Consider the following 21,324-nt stretch of genomic DNA (forward strand, 5'->3'; position numbering starts at 1 on the left):
GGGATTAACTACAATAACCAATGATAAAATTGAACAATTAGAACTATATACTGTAATAAGTCATTTACAACTTATGAATTGTGTGTTTCTGAAATTTTCCATTTAATATTTTTGAATTGAGGTAAGTGAAGCCATGGATAAGGAGGAGACAATTGTATACAGAAAGCATTTAGCCTGGCACCTGTCACATGGTAAGTACTAGGTGGATGTTGGCCCTGTGGCCAATACTCTTATTCTTGCTGCTTCTATTAATAGAGCTCTGAGCTAATTAAGGCCAAAGGTGCCTTGCTGTCACTACCTTTTTTTTTTGGTAACACAGATTGAACTCAAAGGGCACTCAACCTCTGAGCCACAACCCCAAGTCTATTCTGGATTTTATTCAGAGACAGGGTCTCACTGTGTTGCTTAACACCTCGGTATTGCTAAGACTGGCTTTAAGCTTCCGATCCTCCTGCCTCAGCCTCCCAAGTCGCTGGGATTACAGGTGTGCACCACCACACCCAACATGTCATTGCCTTCTTGTGTAATGGTTTCTTTCTAGGACCTCATAGGGAGTGAGCTGTCTTAAAGTCAGATGGGGCAAGTTCAGATATTGGAACACCTTGGGCATTATGTAGGAGCACCCCCATCTCACCTCTTCTAACAAAACAGATAAAGGCAGTGACCCCACTTGACCTGAGTAATATGATCTAATTTTTTTCTCAAAGTTAATTTAAGAGCATGGTTAATCTATAATTTTAGTTCAGCAACTTCATTTTCTATTAAAAAAAACCAAAAACTTGTTTTCCTTTGAAGAGTGTGAAAAATTTCAAATAGGTTTGATTTCTGTGACTTTCCTGACAATTCTCCACTCATTCTATAGATTCTATTTTTCTGGAATTTGATGAACTGTGTCTCCACAACAGTACTCAAATAAGCAAAATTATATCTTTTCCAAATGGGTAGCAAAGAAATTGGGGCTCATTGGACAACTGGGTCCCATGTAAGCTGAAATAACTGTACTTAGAAAGCCCCTGGGAAGTGTGCCATTTGCCCAGGTGTAACTTTTCTACCAAGGCAGAATTCTATTAATTGTGACCTTCTTATGCAGAAACTTTTCAGTTTTAGTCATGAGGCCCATAAGCCAAAGGAACAAATAACCCAAAAGTACCCACAAGAGATTCCAATAAAACTGTTTATTCAATAAAACTGTTTATTTATTTATTTATAATTTTTTTTACTGTAAACCAATGGGATACATGTTGTTTCTCTGTACATAGAGTAAAGGCATACCATTTGTGTAATCATAAATTTACATAGGGTAATGTTGTTTGATTCATTCTGTTATTTTTTCCCTTCCCCTCAACCTCTCCTACCCCTCTTTTCCCTCTATACAGTCCTTCCTTCCTCCATTCTTGCCACCCTCCCTAACCCTAATCCTAAACCTAACCCTAACCCTAACACTAACCCCTCCCACCCCCCATTATGTGTCATCATCTGCTTATCAGCAAGATCATTCGTCCTTTGGTTTTTTTGAGATTGGCTTATCTCACTTAGCTTGATATTCTCCAATTTCATCCATTTGCCTGCAAATGCCATAATTTTATCATTCTTTATGGCTGAGTAATATTCCATTGTGTATATATATATATATATATATATATATATATATATATATATATATATATACCACAGTTTCTTTATCCATTCATCAATTGAAGGACATCTAGGTTGGTTCCACAATCTGGCTATTGTGAATTGAGCAGCTATGAACACTGATGTGGCTGAACTGTTTATTTAAAAAGCAAGCCAGGGTTTGCTGGTATCATTTACCTGGTCGTTTAAACAACTTAAGGTAAACAGTATTTTAAAAATTTCAGGAGCACAGGTCAAGATGTGTTATCTAGGTGGGAACCCGCCCAGCAGGAGGCCTCAGCTAATGGGTGGAAATAATTAGAAACATGAAGGTGGATTCCAACAAACTAATGCTTGCTTCATGTTGCATGGGTTTACAGGAGTTCTGGAGGATATTTACACTAGCAATAGGGTGCATTTGGAATTTTGAGCCATTTCTATATCGAGCAACATCAAGAATAAGACAGAATAAATTCTTTGTCAAGAGCAGCCTGGTTCACTGAGCTTAGGTGTGTCTTCTAGTAGCTAGTGTGTAGGCTTTTTCCTATATCCTAGTCATCATCTTTATTACTATTATTAACTACCAACTACCCTGTTGTTTGGATTGTTCCCTAAGATCCTTGGCAAGATACACCTGACTCCAACTTTCCTTCATTTTTTGAATCATCCTTATTTTAGGTAAGTAGCAATGTCCAACAAGGAACTATTATTAATGATCTCAATAGTTCCACTGTAGAATGAAATCCTCAATGCTTGTCAGAACCTCTGGATGAGTAGAGGTGAAAAAGTGGTAGGCTCTTTGGACTTAACTGGGAAGAGAGCTTGCAGGACTCTACCACCTGTAGACTAAGATTTTACATCCTAGACACACTTTTCAGTATTCCAGAATCTTATCCCCATTGAGGGTATCAACTTTTCAAAAATAAATTCAGTAAGCTGGGTGCAATGGCACATGCCTGAACTCTCAGCAACTCGGGAGGCTGAGGTAAGAGGATCAAAGTTCCAGGTCAGCCTCAGAAATTTAGTGAGATTCTGTCTCAAAATTAAAAAATAAATAAAAAGAACTGTGGATAAAGCTCAGTGGTAGAGCACCTCCTGATTCAATCCCAGTACTACAAATGAAAATTAATAAATAACTAATTAAATATGGAAAAGGAGTCTATCAACTGTACCAGAGAACAATTCCTCTATATTACTCAGGAAAGAAGTGTTAATTTCCACCTAAGGAGGTGCTTGTCTTAGGGGTCTTGTTATGGTTTCAGAGAACATTGCCCAGGAATACAGAATAACATTGTTGAAGAATGAAAATGAGCCTGATGACTTGCTCTGGAGTCACAAAGTCTGCTCCTGTACCTCCTTGTTCACAAGGAAAGCAAATCTTCAGGTACCACAAGAAAGGAAAGATTAAACTAATTGGAGACATGTAAATGATGTGAAAGAATTATTTGTTCATATTACCCTTGAAAAATCTGTGCATGAGACTGGAGACTTATTGGCAACAGCTATTGGGCTTTACTTTATAAATCTGTAAAAATGAGAGGATTTGGACTAAATGATCTTTATTCTACATACCAGGTTTAAAGTCCCCACTGGTCCTGAAATCTAAGATTTATGATTCAAACCAATGGTACTTGTCTCTCATTGATTAGCTTTGACAATTAATGCTATAAAGTCTGCAGCTTGAATAAACTCTTATTAAAAGTTTAGTGACACATTATTTGAATATTCTACAAATGAGTTGTGCATTCTACAAATGAGATATCTTCTTTTCCTCTCTCCATTCCTCTAGAACTACACTGCCATCATTCCGGCAACTGATGTCTTCTCTGGGCCACTCTGGTCTTCAGTTTTGATATCACTCCCAGGAGAAATGATAGGGTCTGGCTTTATGCTGATTGGATTTGGATGGTGATTGATTAGAAGAAAGTGGGACCATGAAGCCATGCAAAAGGTGCAGTACTGAGCCACAGGCTTAAACACTAAAGGAGCTTTTACCAGTGAGTTCACAGCTATTAGATATTTTTATATTAACAATATTTTTCCTATCCAGGTTTGTGCATTTTATCTTTATTCTTTCAAATCCTGAAATTGCTTGGATAAGAAAGACGGTTTATATATTACACACACACACATACACACACACACACTCACACACACACACACATATACACAGAGTCACACACATACACACACACACATTTCTAAGAGCAGCCTGAACTTTTAGGGGAAATTGAAGAGGCTTTGTGTCAAGTACAGCTAAATCCAGCCTTTCCATATCAAACCTCTGCTAGAAAATTACTGTGCAGATGATAAGGCAGAAAGATATAATAAAAAGTGACTCTACTCAATTTACACTGCAATATTGGTATGACTGAATATTTTTCATTCAGGGGCCTGATAAAATCGCTAAACTGTATTGCAGATAAATAAAGGAGGCTTCTGTCAAGAATAAACACCATTAATCATGAAGTCTTACCCTCTCCGAGCCTGTGCTATGCATCTGCACAAATACACCAGCATAACCAGCACGCAACACATGCTTTTCTCCTTTATGCTGTTCCAAGCTGAAGATGTCCTCGTTTTTTATTTCTAGGATTTGGGCCATAATAGCATTTTGAAAACATTCTCTTTACATTTTAACTTTGCAGTCCTGCAACTAGGTCCATTATTGTAATGTTTTAAAAAAAAAAAAATGTGTCTGAGATCTTAGGAGAAAAGACTTGACAATAAATTCAATTTTTTCTGAATTCCTATGTACACACACATATAATACATATAGGATCTATACTGTGTTTTATCAACTCTAGATGACATTGATCTAAAGACTCAACATTAGGTGCTAATGAATAAGACAATACTTCCTTATTGATTTCCACTTTTACTTTAGTTTTCAAAACAGTTCTTTTAAAGTTAAGCAAGACATAGATATTTTTATCCTCTACCACTCCAGTAAATGCACAAAAGGGGAAATAAAAACAGAATAATTTTATTGAAATAACCTGAAACTTCCATATGACCAATAAATGACTACAAAACAGGACAGATTATAAAATACATCCCAATTTCAGAGCTGTTAAAAGGAGAAAGAGAGGATGTATAACTTAAAATGGCTGATTTAAATATGGGAATAGGTATGTATTAGGCAATTCTGCCATTCATCAAATACCTATGCAGGGACAGTCCTGTGTTAAGTGCTATATGAATGCTACATCTTTGAGTTCTTCAGATAAAATGGGATTAAACAATGAGAGTAGATTTGGATGGATTAAGTAAGCTGACAGTAAATATCTAACTGGCTTCAAACATACTCTAGCTTCAAAGTCCGTTTTGCTGTTTTTTTTTTTGTTTTGTTTTGTTTAGTTTATAAGAAATGATAATTATTTAAGCAGTAAGCAGTTTCCATTAAGGACAAGGTTTGCTATTATTGAGCACAGTCAGAGAGACTTGGAGGGCTTGTAGAGACTAAGTGTGAAAAGATAGTGCTCATGCTACCCAATATGCAATTCAAAACAGAAATGGTATTTACTAAAATATTCTCAAGAAATCAAACAATCCATCCTCTCAAGATGACTACTTCAGTGAGCATCAAAGTCCGTTTTTAAACACAGAGGAAAACTATCTCAATTCAAATCAAGTATGTGCATGTATGCTTAAATAAGTTTATATTTTAACATTTTTGAGGCTTTCAACAGTGCAGTATGGCGTGATTTCCCAGTTTCCTTTTCATTTCCAAGGGAACTTATTTGAGTTCACCTTTCAGTTGTCTAGAGAATGCCACGGTGGCCCTCTGAAGTGAGGAACATGCAAAGTGCCCCTTGGAGAGAAGAGGGAGGAATGAGGGCTGTTTGAGCAGCATTCTGGCAGGACTTTCCCACCAGATCTTCACGCGAGGAAAAGAGGAAGCTAGAAATTTTATGGCTCAGGGGGAAAAAAAGTGACATGTGGGCATGCACGGCCTACAGCCACAGTGTTTTTACAAAATGCCCTTCTAAGTGTCCACACACAAGGAAGAAAACAAAGCACAAATCTGAACACATTCATGAAGACATTCCCGAAATCATGGGGAGGTGAAGTAGATGAGATCTTAGAAATCATTTGTTCTAACTCCATTATTTCAAACATGAGAACAAAGCCCACGGAGGTCAGAGAAGACATCCAGCAACAGCCTGCAAGTGGCAGAGCTGAGAATGGAAGCTGACTGAGGCCCACAGGTACCTCAACAACAGCGGTGAACAGGATTTGAGGATCAGCAGAAGCCAGGTGCCAACAGAACAATGCTTGAATTTTCTGGGATTACACTTTGAGGCCCATGAAAACAGCCTAATCAGGGACTAATGTGACCAACACTGTATGGGAAGGGAGGGCATGTGCTTAGAGGCAATTATTTAGCAAAGCTGCAATCCATCTCCCACTATGAGGGATGCTTCTCTGTGCTACACAGGAAGAATTAGAGGAGTTGTTTCCAGCTCCCTGGGGGATCTGTTTTCAGAGACCAGTCCAAGCAGGAAGTGCCTCTTCTAACCAAAGGAAGTTTCACTATATCTTCCTAATAAATCCTCCCTATGTAAAGAACCACCTTTATTGCCTAAGGAAGCACTGGTAGAAAGACACTCACCAAGAAGTTTGCCCTGAGGATACCCAGCCATTTGAGGGGGCTCACAAAGGTCAGATGTCAAGAGCCCACTTCAAACCAGGACTTGCTAAGAAAAGAGGATCCCAAAGAAATCTAAACCATGCCATTGCACACTGTTTGGGACTTCCCCTTTATGGAAGATCTTCCATATATAAGTAGGCATTTTCACTATATGATTTCAATCAACAATTGTTTCCATCGTTTCTGACAAATTCTTTGGTCTTCATTTTTGGAAGTCCCAAGTTAAAACTGCTTCTGGGTATACCACCAATGAATGCAGGCTCCCAGTGAGGTACAATGCATCCCACCTGTTTGAAGTCAAGGTTCTTATGTGCATGGGCATACACACCTGCATGTACACACAGGTAAAAACAGATCCTACAGACCCCTTACAGAATTTTGCTCTTAAGACAGCTGAGTTTTGTTGAGGTGTATGACAGTGTCTTACCAAGACCAGTAAAGAACTATAATGCATTAAAGAATGAAATATTTATTAGGGCTTAAACATGCATAATTTTAAAGTCTGTCAATTGTTAATCTCTGTCCCAGTTATAAACCACACTTCAGAGCATAACATATATGTAGAAGAAAAAGCAATAGCTATGATTAAAATAGATGAATAATTTTTTATTTAGTTCATTAGTTCAACACAGAGGTGCAATACATTTTGTGTTAATGATGAAATGTGATTTAAAGATGCAAATGTCTGAAATTCAGAAATGTAAATTCTAAGATGCCTTACAAATGAGAACTAACTTAAATGGCATGAAGGGGCTCCCCCTCCCACCCCACCCAGGACAACTTATGTTTCTAAATTGGACAGGAATACAATAACCTCAAGTCTCCTCCTTCAACTGCCTTCTTCACACTCAAAAGGAAACTAAATGACTTAGTAGCCTCTTTCACTGATTTTAAAGCTAGTAAAGCTATGATTCAAGAGTAGTCACATTATTAAGCTGGCATGAAGCACTTCTCTCCTCACTAATGAGGTTAAAAAATGTCTTTAGGTCCCCACATTAGGGGCACTTAGCAAGCACTCGGCTTGGCAAAGACCCACGGCAGATCGAAGCCATGGACTAATCACACAGGCTGGAATCAAATGGACTGGAAGAATTAGGAGACTTGTGGCTCCGAGGAATGTAATTCATGCAGAAAAGCGTTGTCAGAGCAGGGCCAGGGAACCTCGTGGGAAGAAAGCAAAATAAACAGTTCAACAAAGAAAACAAAGACGGGCCAATCGCCTTTTCTAAAGCTTGAGTACACTGAGACTTCAGTGGGTGCCTGCAACAAAGACCTCATCAAAGAACACCCTTGCAAAGCAAACAGACCAAGGAAGGAGGTTTCCCTCCATACACTTGGAGGAAGGGGGTGGACTCCGCTTTTCATTACCTCCAATTCAACTTCCACAACTCCCTCCTCCCAACAACATGGAAACAACAAACAATAACCTAAATAACTAAGTCCTATGTCTGCCTGGGCTAAAAGATGGGAAAGGGTGGGGGAGGGTAACAAATTACACACGCTGCAATGCACCTTTCGATTGTTCCTCAGATCACTGGAAAGCCTTTGGAAGCATGTGAATCAGCTAAGTCAGATCCCCACAGCCTGCTACCCACACTTGGGAAAATGAAAAGCCACTCTGGAAATGCTCCAGGGCTCTCTCACAAACCTTATATGGCATTGGCAATGGTGTAACTTTTCAACTGGAGAGATTCCCTCCCCAGGGCTTAGCTTCTGCAGCAATTTGTACCTGCTTTTAGCCGAGCCCTACTATTCCTCGACTTTTGGTGAAAACTTAACCTTGGTTATTCTTCCCTCAGTCCAATGAGTATGTGTATCACTGAAGACCTAAAATCCAACATCAGAGGTGCTCAGATTTTGATCATTAAAACAAGATTAGAAAACTTGGGGCTGACCTTCCTTTCCCCTCTTCACTGCTTCACTAAGATGGAAGACTATGCTGTCTGGATTGACAAGTTCCAAAGACAAGATATTACCACGGGGAAAGTGGACAGATGTGAGTGCAGTGTGTGTACATACATATACAGTAACATACTGAAGCTACATAAAGTAACATAAAATTCTTACTTTAAATAAATACAGCCAACCTGTTAGGTTGTGTAACATTGATATGATTCAACATAAGGCTCAAGTCAATCTGTCATATCCCTGGGAAATAGGATATGAAAAATCAGAGTGCCCATTAGAGGTCCAATTGCTTTTGTTACAGTTTATAGTTGCAAATTTGTTGCTGAAAATTTTCTCAGGTGTTTATAGTGTATGTTGAAAACAACAGGGACTAAGAATACAGGGATTTTGTTTTATGCAGGAGCCAGAGGTTACTTTGAATAGAGGCAAGAAGCATTTGAGTAAGGCAGGAATACTTTCTTTAGAGGCCTTCTTAAAAATGTAAATCATATTCAAGCAACATGGTGTAGTGATTTGTTCTGCAAATAAGCAAATCATTTAACTACTGGTGCTGTGTTCACCCCACCTCACTCCCATCTGATAGAGATATTGTTCACTTATGATGAACTTGGCAAGATTTGGATACTATCTGAATCCATTTCAGAGTATCGGTGGTGTCATTGGTGTCTAAATCATTCCCAGGTAGGCAGTGACTTACATTAACCTTGTCAAACCTGGGACCCAGGGTGTGAGGGGATCATTTAGTGTGCTGAGTTGACACACCCCACTCAAACTGAGCACCTGCTACCTGGGGCTGTGGTGAGAGCACCCGCTCCTTAGAAACAATTTACAGGTGCTGTCTAGAAGCCAGGGATCCTTCAACAGGTAAATCGTTAAAAGAATGCCTTAAAAAATAAAAAGAGAAAGCTTTCAACTGCAACTGCACACATAACTCACTTTAGTATTGGTTCAGAATTTTAGATTGGGGTTGTTTCTGTTCCCTGTAACAGTCCCAACTCAGAACTTGTTAATGAATGCAGTTGCATAAAAAGTTTTAAATATTAGTCGCTTTTAAACATGTGAGATGCTGCATAACCCAGAACATTGGATGAAGGAATTTTAGGTGGCCTTTGGCTTTGAGTTATGGATTGTCAGTTTTTCCTCTAGTGGAAATACATCTCATTCCCTGAGGCAATCCCTGTCTAGCATTCTTTCTCCTCCTGCGTGTACACACTCTGGGGTAGAGAGACAGACAGAGAGGAAAAAGGGAGAGGAACAGGGAGAGGGAGAAGGAGAGGATGATTTTCCACATCATAACTTTAAATATTTATATAATGTCACCCCTTCACTTGGGTCAGCACAGGAACCATTTGATGTTACTTTTTATCTAACCGCAATAAGCCTACCCATTACTATTCCAGTATGCCTTTTACAAAGATCATGCCAAAACTAAAAATGGCTTTTTTTTTTTTCAAATCTCTTTCCATATATCTAGTGAATATTGTTAAAAAAAAACATGCCTATCTTACTACCTTATACTACAGACTCAGTGGATAAATTTTAAACCCTACTTCTCTCCTGCTATTTCCTTTTAGTGTGCTTGGATCAGAGAAGAGGTAAAAAACTAGCTAATTTGTTACTTAGTATTCTAAAAGTTAGCAAGCAGTTCCTGGAAACATATCTGCTCACATTTTAGTTTTTGATGGATGAATTTCCCTGGGGGCAGGGACAGGGATGCAACAATAATAAGAATGAATGACAGGCAGCCCTGTGTCATCGGCCTTTGTTCCCCTGGGGAAAGGACTGAAATGAACTCAGCTTGCTGTGCAGCTATAGGAAATGGCATGTCTTTGTTTAGTGAAAAGTGGGCTCTGTTACCTAAGTGAAGGAGAGATGGCCACATAGGAAGAGCTACAGGCGGCTTCAGTTTGGGCAGTATTCATCATGTAAAACTCACCTCTAAGTGTCTTCCTGTGGGGACAGATTCTGTTAAAGTTCAATTTTCTCAAACGCATATTTTGAAAAATAAATAAAACGATGGCAGTAAATTTCTGTTTTCTTTGAAGCCAGGCTTAATATGAGTGGAAGCATTGTACTCAAAGAAAAAAAGTCGGTTACAGTCCAGTACCTCCCAGGCCCCCGCAACAGGTTTGACAGCAGCCTCTATAGAGTCGGCGGCTTCCGGTTCAGTGAACGTGAATACTTCAGTCAATATCTGCTCCCGGACCGTGCTGCTGAGCACAGCACAAAGAACACAGGAATTTTATCCAAGAAGCTGGCGCTCAGACTCTGAATACACACTATAATTAGGGCCCACTTCTCTGCAACTGAAGATCAAATTCAATATTTCAGTCATTAGAAACACTGTAAAACAGAACAAAGTATTAATGCCCTTTGAGTATAATTTATTTGTTTCATGTTCATTTCTTAGTGCAAAATATAATGTGTATTGGTTGATGCAGATTTATGTTGCCAGCTCATCAAAATTTTAAAAGTTTAGGAACTGAAACTCAATCACATGTTCATACTTAACCTGAGGGACTGACTATGTAGTTAGATGTTCTAAGAGAGTTCTTGAAAATTCCACAGGTTTTAATTTTTTTCTGTTGATTGTGAGACACCATGACCAAACAAATAGGGCTCACTTTCTTTTTTGGAACTGAGATTATATGCAAAAAAAATCTTGGAAATAGCAGTAGAAATGGCTGAAAGTATAAAATATGATGCATGACACCAGTTTTAAAAAATAATAATAAAACCTAAAGCAGAGAATCTGGCAAAGAGTGAAGTTAGATGAGGTATTATTTTAGAGCAAGAGTTGGCAAACCATCTCTTTGTCTTCTCAGGTTAAAACCTCTTTGTCACAATTACTATAATCTGCCCTTATATTGTTAAAGCTATCACAGGAGATAATAAACAATGGGCAAAACTGCATTCCAATAAAACTTTATTCACAAACACAGTCTGTGGGCCAGATCTGACTCACAGACCACAACCTATTTTAGATGGTTCTTCACAGCACTTTCTGATAAGCAGACATCTGATCAGGGAAACTATGAAGTGAGGAAGGACACCATGGGTATTCAAAAGAAAAAGGTGCCAGGCAGAAAACACAGTGATCTGGTTTAACATGTATTACATTCTCTTGGATATACTGCTGTATTCACTAATCATTGTTTACCCATGTTTTAATATAGTTTTCTCAGATGTAATTAACTGTTGCTCCACATTCCACAGAGCTAATGAATCACAGTATACAAAACCACACCCGTGTCTGGATATAGAAATTGTGCAGTTTTAGTGTCATAAATTCTACTCAATAAACACTGGTAAATATTCTATATTTTTGGCTACAAACAAGTTTATTAGTTCAAATGACTTGACATAGCTTTTTACCACCCTTCTCCACACTGCCATATTTCCACCTTAGGAATCTGCAGGTGATGACATTCAGGGACACTGGACACTTCCTTTCAGGTGTTGTGGGAATTTAGTTGTGCATATCCGTTAAGTATAGTCTAGGGCTGCAAAGTATATGGTGTTCATTTTCACTAGCAGGGCATAACAGTCATGAGGAAGGGGAGTAGGGTCTGACATTGGGTTAAAATAATGGCATCACCTACTCCTAACCTAAAAGAGTTCTCCATGTCAAGGTACCCATATTCTTTTTTTTTTTTTTTTTTTGGTGTGCGTGCGTGCACATGTGTGTGCATGTGTGTGTGTTGCTGAGGATTGAACGGAGGGCCTTGTGCTTGTGAGGCAAGTACTCTACCAATTGAGCTATATCCCCAGCCCTGAGGTATCCATATTCTTAAAATGAGGCCAATCACAATAACTCTATCATAATCACCTTGCTATAAGAGATAATTATAGAAAGTCTTTAAAATTGTTCCTCACTGATAGTAAGTACTCAACACTAGCTATAATCGCTAGAATTTGTTTTCTTGTCTTTTTTGTTTATTGTATTTTGTTTTGGTCCAGGTAGTGAACCCAGGATACTTTACTACTGAACAACATCCCCAGTTCTTTTTATTTTTATTTTGAGGCAGGGTTTCACTAAGTGCTGAGACTGACCTCAAACTAAAGAGCTTCCTGCCTCAGTCTCCCTAGTCACTAGGATCAAAGGCAATGCAAAACCACATTTTTTCATATTTGATTTTATATATTTTTTACATTTAAAAATATAATTTAAAATTAATATTTAATTTTACATGCTTTTTCATGTTTAATTATGTGTTCCTTTTTTACTTTATCATTGAAATATTTTGGTCTTCTCTTTAAATTGTCCATTTAAGACTGCTAATTTCATTAATTTTCTTTCCATGTAAAGGGCCTGGGAAGCAGCTATAGATATAAATAAAATGGTACCCAGTCATACAAGGTGACTTCAAATATCTACAACAATAACTTTCCTTTGTTAATTTTAAATTATGCTATTAAAATATTCCAAACTAGTTATGGTCCCAAATACAATTATAAGATTTTGCTAAATCTCCATATTTTAGTGGTGGTTTCCCTGAGAATGAAACCAATGAAATCGCTAGTAGGTATATGGGCCCATCATACAGTTTTAAGTAAGTGGCTAGGCTGAAGGCTTCTCCTGAATAAATATTATATGAATTCCCAAAAAGGAAGGCACTGAATTCAGGGAGGAAGAGGGACTCAGGAGCTACTCTGGTCATCTACTTACTGTTTCTTTCTCCAAGCATTTACTAAAATGTTACATCTTTTTCTTAGAGTGTTCTCTCTCTGAGAAGTAATGAATATATTCATTCTCTAAACCTACTGCTCCTTTCTCTGCTCTCATGCCTAGAAGGCAGTCTAATCCTGGGGGCAAAGTCTTACCTACATCCAGTTCACTCTATTTCACGGCTAATATTAATTATCTTCCTTGTACTGAATCCTCTCCTCTAGGCACCAAGACGCAGACCACTCTTAATGGGAAGAACAGCTCTTCTTACTTTGGTAGAGTGATTTCAGTGAGTCAGGTAGTCTTGCCCAGAATGAGCCATATTGACTCAATGGAAAAAACAGAATGTGAGTCCTCACTTCCTCCAAGACAGAAAAGAAAAAGAGTTTTCTAAAACAAATTAGGAAAGTGGATGGAGGAATGCACCGGCTTCTACGTGCTGGCTCAGGATGCAACTTGGGTTCAGGACTGTTCACATCCACAGCATAATGCAAGGGAAGCTCTCAGCTCCACTGAAAAGATAATTATTATAATGGATTAGTAACTAAGGACCCTGCTTTGGAAAATAAATTGCAGATCTCAGTATGAAGCAATGGGATAGTCCAAAATCCAGTTCATATTGGTTCATGAATGAGAAGACTGGAGCTCAAAAAGGTTGTGTGGAAAGAACAGATTCCCCCCCCCACTCCAGGAAAATCCAGACTGGATAAAATCAAAGTAGAATCAAAAGTTACTCAATAATTTGAGTTTCTAGAAATATACCATGTCTACTTTTTTTTTTAAAGTATACTTAAGTGAATTCTAACACTTAGGGAAAAAAAGCACACACTCAAAATTCAAGAGAAAAAAGTACTTTACTGCTATAGAAAGCAGCCCTTAGTTTATTATGGGGTAGAAGCATGTAAACACCAATTTTCTAAACATCCAAGTGAAAATTTTAAAGCTGGTAATAATTTTAGTCTAGAGGGCATCATTAATTCTCCTAGAATACAATAGTGTCATCCCAGGTTTGCAAGGATACAGCCCTGAAGTAAACAATGCCAGGCAGCAAATATAAAGACCAAGTAAAAATACACATAAAATTACTGCCTTGACTGTAGGTATACAGGTTCAAGTTTTGTCGTTCATGCTCCAAATAAATCTGTGGTCATAACAAATGATTTGAGAAAGACACTCTGATAGTCTATAAGGGAAGATTCCACTATGCACTGTTGAAGAAACTACTCAAAATAAATATAATCCAGGAATTGTACATTTTATAAACAGCCTTTATATGACAACTCAGAGAGAGGTGATAACCACGTTCCATGTCCTACTTACATGTTCTAAATCTAAATTCATGATTCTGAGTTAAAGGAAATACCAATAAATTTAAATATTATTTCCAGTATTGCATTTGAATCAATTTAAGTTTCTATATCTACACTGCCTATCCATAAACTGTGGATAACACTGTGAGAGCAAGCAGGGTAAGCTAAAGGCATTCCATTTAACAAAGTGGGTTCTTTCACGCAAACTGACGTATTTCCGTACATATTTATAAGGCTTAGTGGTTATTATTAGGCTGTAATTGCAGTTGTTCTAACACCTAATAAGCCATGGTTGGAAAAACAAAGGCAGGTTAATTTGTGATTTCCTCTACTCATTCAGAGGCAAATTAAGTGTCAAACAGCTAATACAGAACATATTTCATTTTATGAGATTTTAATTTAATTCTGCACCATATCGTTGATGCCTTAATATAGGGTGGTTTATCTAAAAAGAGGAGCAATTTATAAACCTCTTTCAATAGAATCTTTAATGATGGGATATGATAGCATAATTATCACAGTGCCTGCCATCTTTCTAAACAGAGATCTGTCGGCATTTCCATCAGCACAAATCTTTGTTTTTCAGAGACTTATAATTTATTTTCTAAAGTTGGCACCCAAAGAACAATTGTATATACAGAATAATGAGAATTTCCCCTAAATTTTGTCTTCTTAGAGTTAAAATATTTACTCTCAGAGCTTAATAAGCTCACTTGATCTCATTTTCTATAACACAATGATACAGAAAGCTTTTAAAATTCACATTCTAGACAAAATCATTTTCTAACACTAACAAGACTTGCTTTGCAGAATTCAGTAAATGGAGCCAAATTCCCTCCACTTCCAAGATGCTCAGAGGCATCTCTATATCATATGTCAGAAGGTTCGAAGCAGCCCAAGCACTCATCACGGAGCTAGGCCCTAGCTGCCTCACCTGCTAACTCTCACATTTGTTCAGAGTTCTGTGTTTTTAAGTGTGCTTGCACAAACACTACTTCTTTTGAATTCTTCCTGCAATTTGAAGAACTGGTTAAAGTAGATAGTTTCATTTCCATGCAATGAAACCATCACATCAAGAACAAGTCACCAGAGGTCACAGAACAAGTGAGTGGCAAAGCAAAAAGGGGAAATCGAGCCTTCTGTTTGTCCCTCCATCCTCTCACACACTGGACCAACATGACTGCTCACTGAGAACCTTGTGCAAAGGGCTTGTCCAAGTGCTGGGCACCCACCGCAAGTGGCAGTGACCACTAACAATAAATTACCAATCAACAGGAAAATCACTGCAATAAAGGTATCACTACAACAGAGCCTCTGGGTCAGCAGAAGAAGGCAGCATTTGACTCAGGTTCTGAGGATGAATATTAGCAGGAATTCATCCTGCAGAGAGGGAGGATCATTGAGGGCAACGCAGGGAGAATGTCATGCTATAAAAGCATGGAACTGGGACTTGCCTCAACTTCCTGGGGCTTACCTCATTAGCTCAGCATCTGCCTAGAGACATGCTAGGTCAAGCCAAATGGAGCAGTCCCAGGAGGCCACAGACACCCAGGCTCTCCATGCTCCCTACACACAGCAATGACACTCCATCTCAGAATTCTCCAGGACTTCTCTGTTGAGGCTCAAGATGATCTATCTACCAGATGTACATTGCGAATCTTTGATAATTATACAGATAAGCTGTTGGAGAACAATTTCATCAACTGCTGCAAAAATAAAGACCTTAAAGTTTGGTTGAGAAAGTAGGAAGCATTCAAATGCACAGAAATCCCAGCTCGAAGTAATACCTAAAATGTAACTCCCTCACCCTGCTCCATCATTCTCCTGAACTGTCTGATCCTTATTCTGTGGCACTGTTATCACTAGGAGTCAGTGCAGGTAAAATAAGTAGGGTCTACAGCACACCATAGAGACCACAGGAGGATTTACTGTCATATTCTGTCAAAGAACCAAGAATTGGAACTTTTACTGATAAATTCATATTTGAATTTAATTACAAGGCAAACTATGATGAACCCAGAGGAAACAGGTAAGGCTACTACATCAACTCATTTTTAAAAATTCCTCTAGAACATAATTTTTGAAAAAGTAAAGAACTCCAAAATTCCATAGCAAATCTGATTAAATTACTTCATCACAGAACCTCAAGTCTGGGAGGAATTAGCCATCCTTGTCTCCAAGGCCTACAAGCCATAGGGCAGATCCTCGTCTGAGATCCATGTGGTCCCATCTGTACCATAAAAGCTCTGTATAATGGGGTGAATCACATGTCATGTTTCAGACTGAATTTGGAATTTCCTTCCCTTTGTATTGGGGTCTTAAATTGGCCTCTTGGTTTTATGTGAGTGTATTTTTAGCAGGCTTCAGAACGCTGTAAATACTTACTTGTGTTGCAGAGAAAAGTCGAAGAATAAGTCACAAGTTTCTTGCATTCTCTCTCTATAAATACCCACTTTTCCTTTAATGCTTAAAGAAGTCTGCAACACAGATTTATTACTTACCTCCAGGCAAATCTACACTGAAATTACAATTCAGTAATGGAAGATGGATCCAAAAAACTGTTGGTAAAATATTATATGTGTACTTGGGCATGTAGTTAGGACTGTTAATATCAATTAATTCTGTTCACAGAGGAGGACTTGTTTTAAAACAACTTCATTTTTCTTCAGCATAATATGTAATTACACAGCTGTAACTAATAGCCAGGGAGATGCAATCTACCATCTAAATAACCAGCATTATTCTTCAAAGTATTATTTGTGCTTTTCTAACTTTACTGTCTCAGAATGAAGGGTGATTATTACATATGACTAAATGTGTATATCAAGGCCATTAGCAGGGGACGGCCCCTCCCAGAGAATAGCTCCAATTATTACAGTATAGGACAGTTTTCTGGACGGTAATGCAAATAAACACTATTTTAGTTTGCAAATCCACTATTCTTTCAAACCAAGGGAGATGATATCTATTTCCACAAGATTTTCTTTTTTCTTTTATAATACACATTATCACAACCATTCTTTCTTTTATCTTTGTATAAACCATGTGCTCGATCACATTTGCCATTTTGTTTGGGTGACATTGCCATCAATCAAGTGACTGTTGGTGTACATACCACGGGGGCTATGAAAATTCACCATAAAAATTTCATTACGATTCATTGTGATCCCCAGGACAGGCATTTCATGAAATGAAAATCTTAGCATGAAAAATTTCAAACCTAATCTTGACCAAATACATATGCTCAGCACTACCCCTTACAGTAAGCCTCTAATTTTTAATTTTGTATTTACAGCCCACAGAACACACGTCAGCAAAATATATAGGAAGTACTTGCCAGCTACCTAGTGTGACAGGCATTCCTCAGGAAAACAGCAGGGATTTGCTTCAGTGAATCCAGGAACAGATAGATCTGCTGTATTTCAGAAGTAAATCTTATACTTCTATCACATCTTCAAAGCCCAATAGATGTGCCATTAAGACAACGTCCTGAGCCCATCAAAGCTGGTATTTTGTTCCCTTTCATTAATGGGTAAAGTTTTAATACTTACACATGCAATGGAGGAATAGGAGATGGATCATAATGGTAACGGCCCTCATGATGTCTGGCATCAATTGGTACAGGAGGGTGGAAGGCAGGAAAAAGATGAGGAGGGTCTGAAAAAGAAAGAAAGTCCACCGTACATAAGAGGAACACCTGGAAACAGCATTTCAATTCATGAGGTGACACTGCTGTGCCGTCTTCACTACCGACGCTGAATCTACTTTTAGAATTTCTGAAAGAACTCTTGAAAGTTAATGACTGGGTTCACTGAGGTGCTACACAAGTATAACTGGGTGAATATTACATACCTGCTCAGAAAAAGTGGAGTCTCTGAATCCCACTAAAACCCAGGCAGGAAAGTAAGAAGAGGAACAGCATGGCTTCCACTCTAGAAGAAAAGTTGCCCAGAGGCAGAGGCTGAAAGGAGTCACAAAGCCAAGAGGAAAAATTACACTGTCAAGTAAATTTTAGACAAAGGCATGATAATATAAAGACTAGTCTCATGTCTCCCATGCCCTTGCTGTTTTTAAGGGTATCCTTTCCAAAGTTTTTGCTAGAATCTATATGTGTACATACACACTTTATTATTTTTTTTAATTTAAATGCATGTTGCCCTCCTTCAGGGCCTGGGTTAGGCCTCCACAGTCCCAACACCAGGGCATCAAATCTCTAACGTGGCCAGAGAAAGACTGAGGGACTGGCTAGAAGAGATGAGCGGATTCACTCAGACTCAGAGAGGGGATTTAGAGCAAGCTCAGGGGATTTCTGACAGTGTAGCCCTAACATGGGCTTTGACCCAGATTGCCTCCCCCTTTCCTCTTCCTCTGATATACTGTCCACTGGTTCCTGGGTCCTGTCTGCCTTCAAATAGCTCCTTTACCACCCCTCCCCTTTATAATTACAAGCTGATATCCATTATCTCTTGCAAATCTGAAAAGAATTTTCATATAAAAAAGGAGTTAATGCATAGTAAAAAAATAATTAAAAGTTATAAAAGATTTTATAATTAGAAGCAAGACCAATACTTTGTAACAATACTAAGGTTTCTCCTAAGTTGCAAGAAATAAGATTAAGAAAACTAAAACCTAGAAGTTTGACTCCACAGCTGTGAGACTGATAATGACAATAAATATGCAGAAACTTCTTCAAAGATGAGCCCTCCACACTTGGTCATTGTGGAGCCCAGACATCACCAACACGTCAGGAGGCAATATGTACACCAAATAAGCTTTGGAATGATTCTGAGTTACTTAGAGAAGCCTCAAGATTTTTCCTTGTGCTAAGAGAAGTAGGCTGTAAGGAGAGTCCAAACGGAGCCCTATGAACAGGTTCTGCTGGCTACTGGAAGACCCAGACCAGGTCATGGGGCGTGGAAGGCATCCAAACACACAAAGACCAGGATGCAGATCACATCCTAAAGTTGGCAACACACATCTCAACTGTGAATTTTTATAAGAGGAAGTGGATGACCACTACATGCATGTCTGCTGAATCCAGGTGGTTGTAACGTTCTCCCCTGTACATCCTTCTATTTTCCAAATGTTCTTCAGCAAGTATCTTTTAGAATGTGAGTATAACAGATATTTTTAAAAATTTTAATACACATTACTTCTCTTGTTTTGAGCTTTGCCCTTTTGGCCTTCCTTTGACGATATAAGACTATGGTTATTGAGAAAAATAATAAAAGTGTAAAAACTATAGGTATCACATCGATAGGCGCTGCATGCCAGGAAGAGGTGCGAAATTATAATTCTATCAGTGTTCCACCAGATCTAAAACCTAGAAAATAGTCCCAAAGGGATATTGTACTAAAAAATTGTCACACATTCAAATGGATTCTTTGCTTGTTCTAAGGTTTGGAAAAGACAGATGCAGTGGTATGGAAGGAGGGAAGGAATAATTTTGGCACTATCAAATCACTGTCACTGTGATATGACAGGCAACGATGCTAGAAATTCAACAGGTAAGGAATATACTAACTACCCAATCATTTATCACATGTTAGACATTTCATAAAGTTCACATGAAAAACTAAGTACATTTTAAGTTCACCACTTAGGATATAAAGAAGATGGGGTCAATTCTTTTGTAATGCAAACATTAACAGTTGATTTGCTAAGTTGAAAGTTCATCCAGCCATCTTGGCATATTCACTGTTGCGCCTAACTCCAGCAATCAATGTCAATAGCTTAGCCCTGGAGAGCTAAACTATTCAATTTTATTTAACCATTTTTTGTGAAAATTATTTATCCTCCTTAAAATAACAAAATTAGGTGACATAATCTTTGATACTAGTTTGCAAGTCTGACAAATACTCAGGAATGTTTCCTGATTTTAAATTTTGAAACAAACCCACATTAATGGCATTCAAATCTGGGGTAAGATAGATGACCATCAAAATGGGAATGGATGTACTTTGCGTTCCTCACCTATAAGCTGTCCCTGCTGATGCAAACAGACTTCTCACTTATACATACCACCTGCTCCTGTAAAGCAGAGAACTAAACTTATTAGAACCCTATGTAAATTAATCATTCCTAAAGAATGATCCACTTCCTAAAGGCTTCTTCTGTGCACCATTTATAAGGCTGTTTTCAGGAACACTGTAACAACAATGTCAGAGGTGGAAGACAGGGAATTTTACTTCTTTACTTTTTTGGTTATTGGATGTATTTTTCATAATTAAATTCACTCCACCAGATAAGTGGATATTAACTGTTTCTGGATTTTTCTATTGTGGGGCGTAACTATGAACTAAGAAAAAGTACAAACCCACATTTCATACACAGCACTAAAATGTGTAAATCTATTCCATATTTAATATATGCCTCCTCTATCCAGGAAATAACAGTCATTATCTTTTATGTGAGCATTTATAACGAAGTCGCAGTGATTATGTGCACAGGGATGGAGACCAATCAGTTAATCCTATAAAATGAAAACAGAGTACCCAAGCAGCATAAAAATCTCTTCCCCCAGGAAAACCTATGCTAACACTGACATTGAAGAGACTTTGCCATCTTTTCATTTCCACAAAATTATCCTTTTAGGATTTAGGTTCACTTATTCTCTTTCACCTTCTCCTTTTTTTCTGAATTAAAGAGAAAATGACCAAGCACTGCAAAAAAAAAAAAAAAAATTAAGGGGAAAATATAAAACACAATTATTGGGACATTCGGTAGTCATTCCTCAACAATTGAGTCCAATAGCATTTTGTGAGTTTCAAAGTTAATTCTGGCTGAAAGTATCTGGTGCATCTTGTAATGCTGTTTACACAGTATTTATGTTCCAAGAAATTTGTTATGAATTGTGCATTCTGGAATCAGGTTTAAATAAAGAAGAGAAAATTAATGGAGATGATCAGATTTGACCAAAAGACATATGGCTTTAGTTTAAGTGTTTCAGAGTTTCTATGTTCCCCTCTTGATTAAGTTTAAAACAAGTTTTCCTTGCCAGCTGAAGTCTATGTGAGCCACTGCAGCTTCTGTGGGGCATTAGTGGAAATCATACCTACAAAAAATTAAATGGAACACCCCTCTTCCTATTCAAGACATGCTTGGCCATAGACTAAAACAATAAATAAGGAATAAAAAGCAGTGTGAGCATTTGCCACACACGGCATCAC

At 38.1% G+C, this 21,324-nt stretch overlaps 1 protein-coding gene across 3 annotated transcripts in view; it reads right to left on the reverse strand.

The window, feature by feature from the left end:
* Gli3 (GLI family zinc finger 3) overlaps nucleotides 1-21,324 on the reverse strand; it is a 273,034-nt gene that overhangs the window by 99,989 nt on the left and 151,721 nt on the right. For all 3 annotated transcript variants that reach the window (XM_047562531.1, XM_047562532.1, XM_047562530.1), the window contains exon 4: nucleotides 17,707-17,812. In XM_047562531.1, coding sequence (XP_047418487.1) covers nucleotides 17,707-17,812 — 106 coding nt within the window. The remainder of the gene's footprint in view (nucleotides 1-17,706; nucleotides 17,813-21,324) is intronic.

Source organism: Sciurus carolinensis, chromosome 8 (assembly GCF_902686445.1).
Source record: "Sciurus carolinensis chromosome 8, mSciCar1.2, whole genome shotgun sequence".
Lineage (NCBI taxonomy): Eukaryota > Metazoa > Chordata > Mammalia > Rodentia > Sciuridae > Sciurus > Sciurus carolinensis.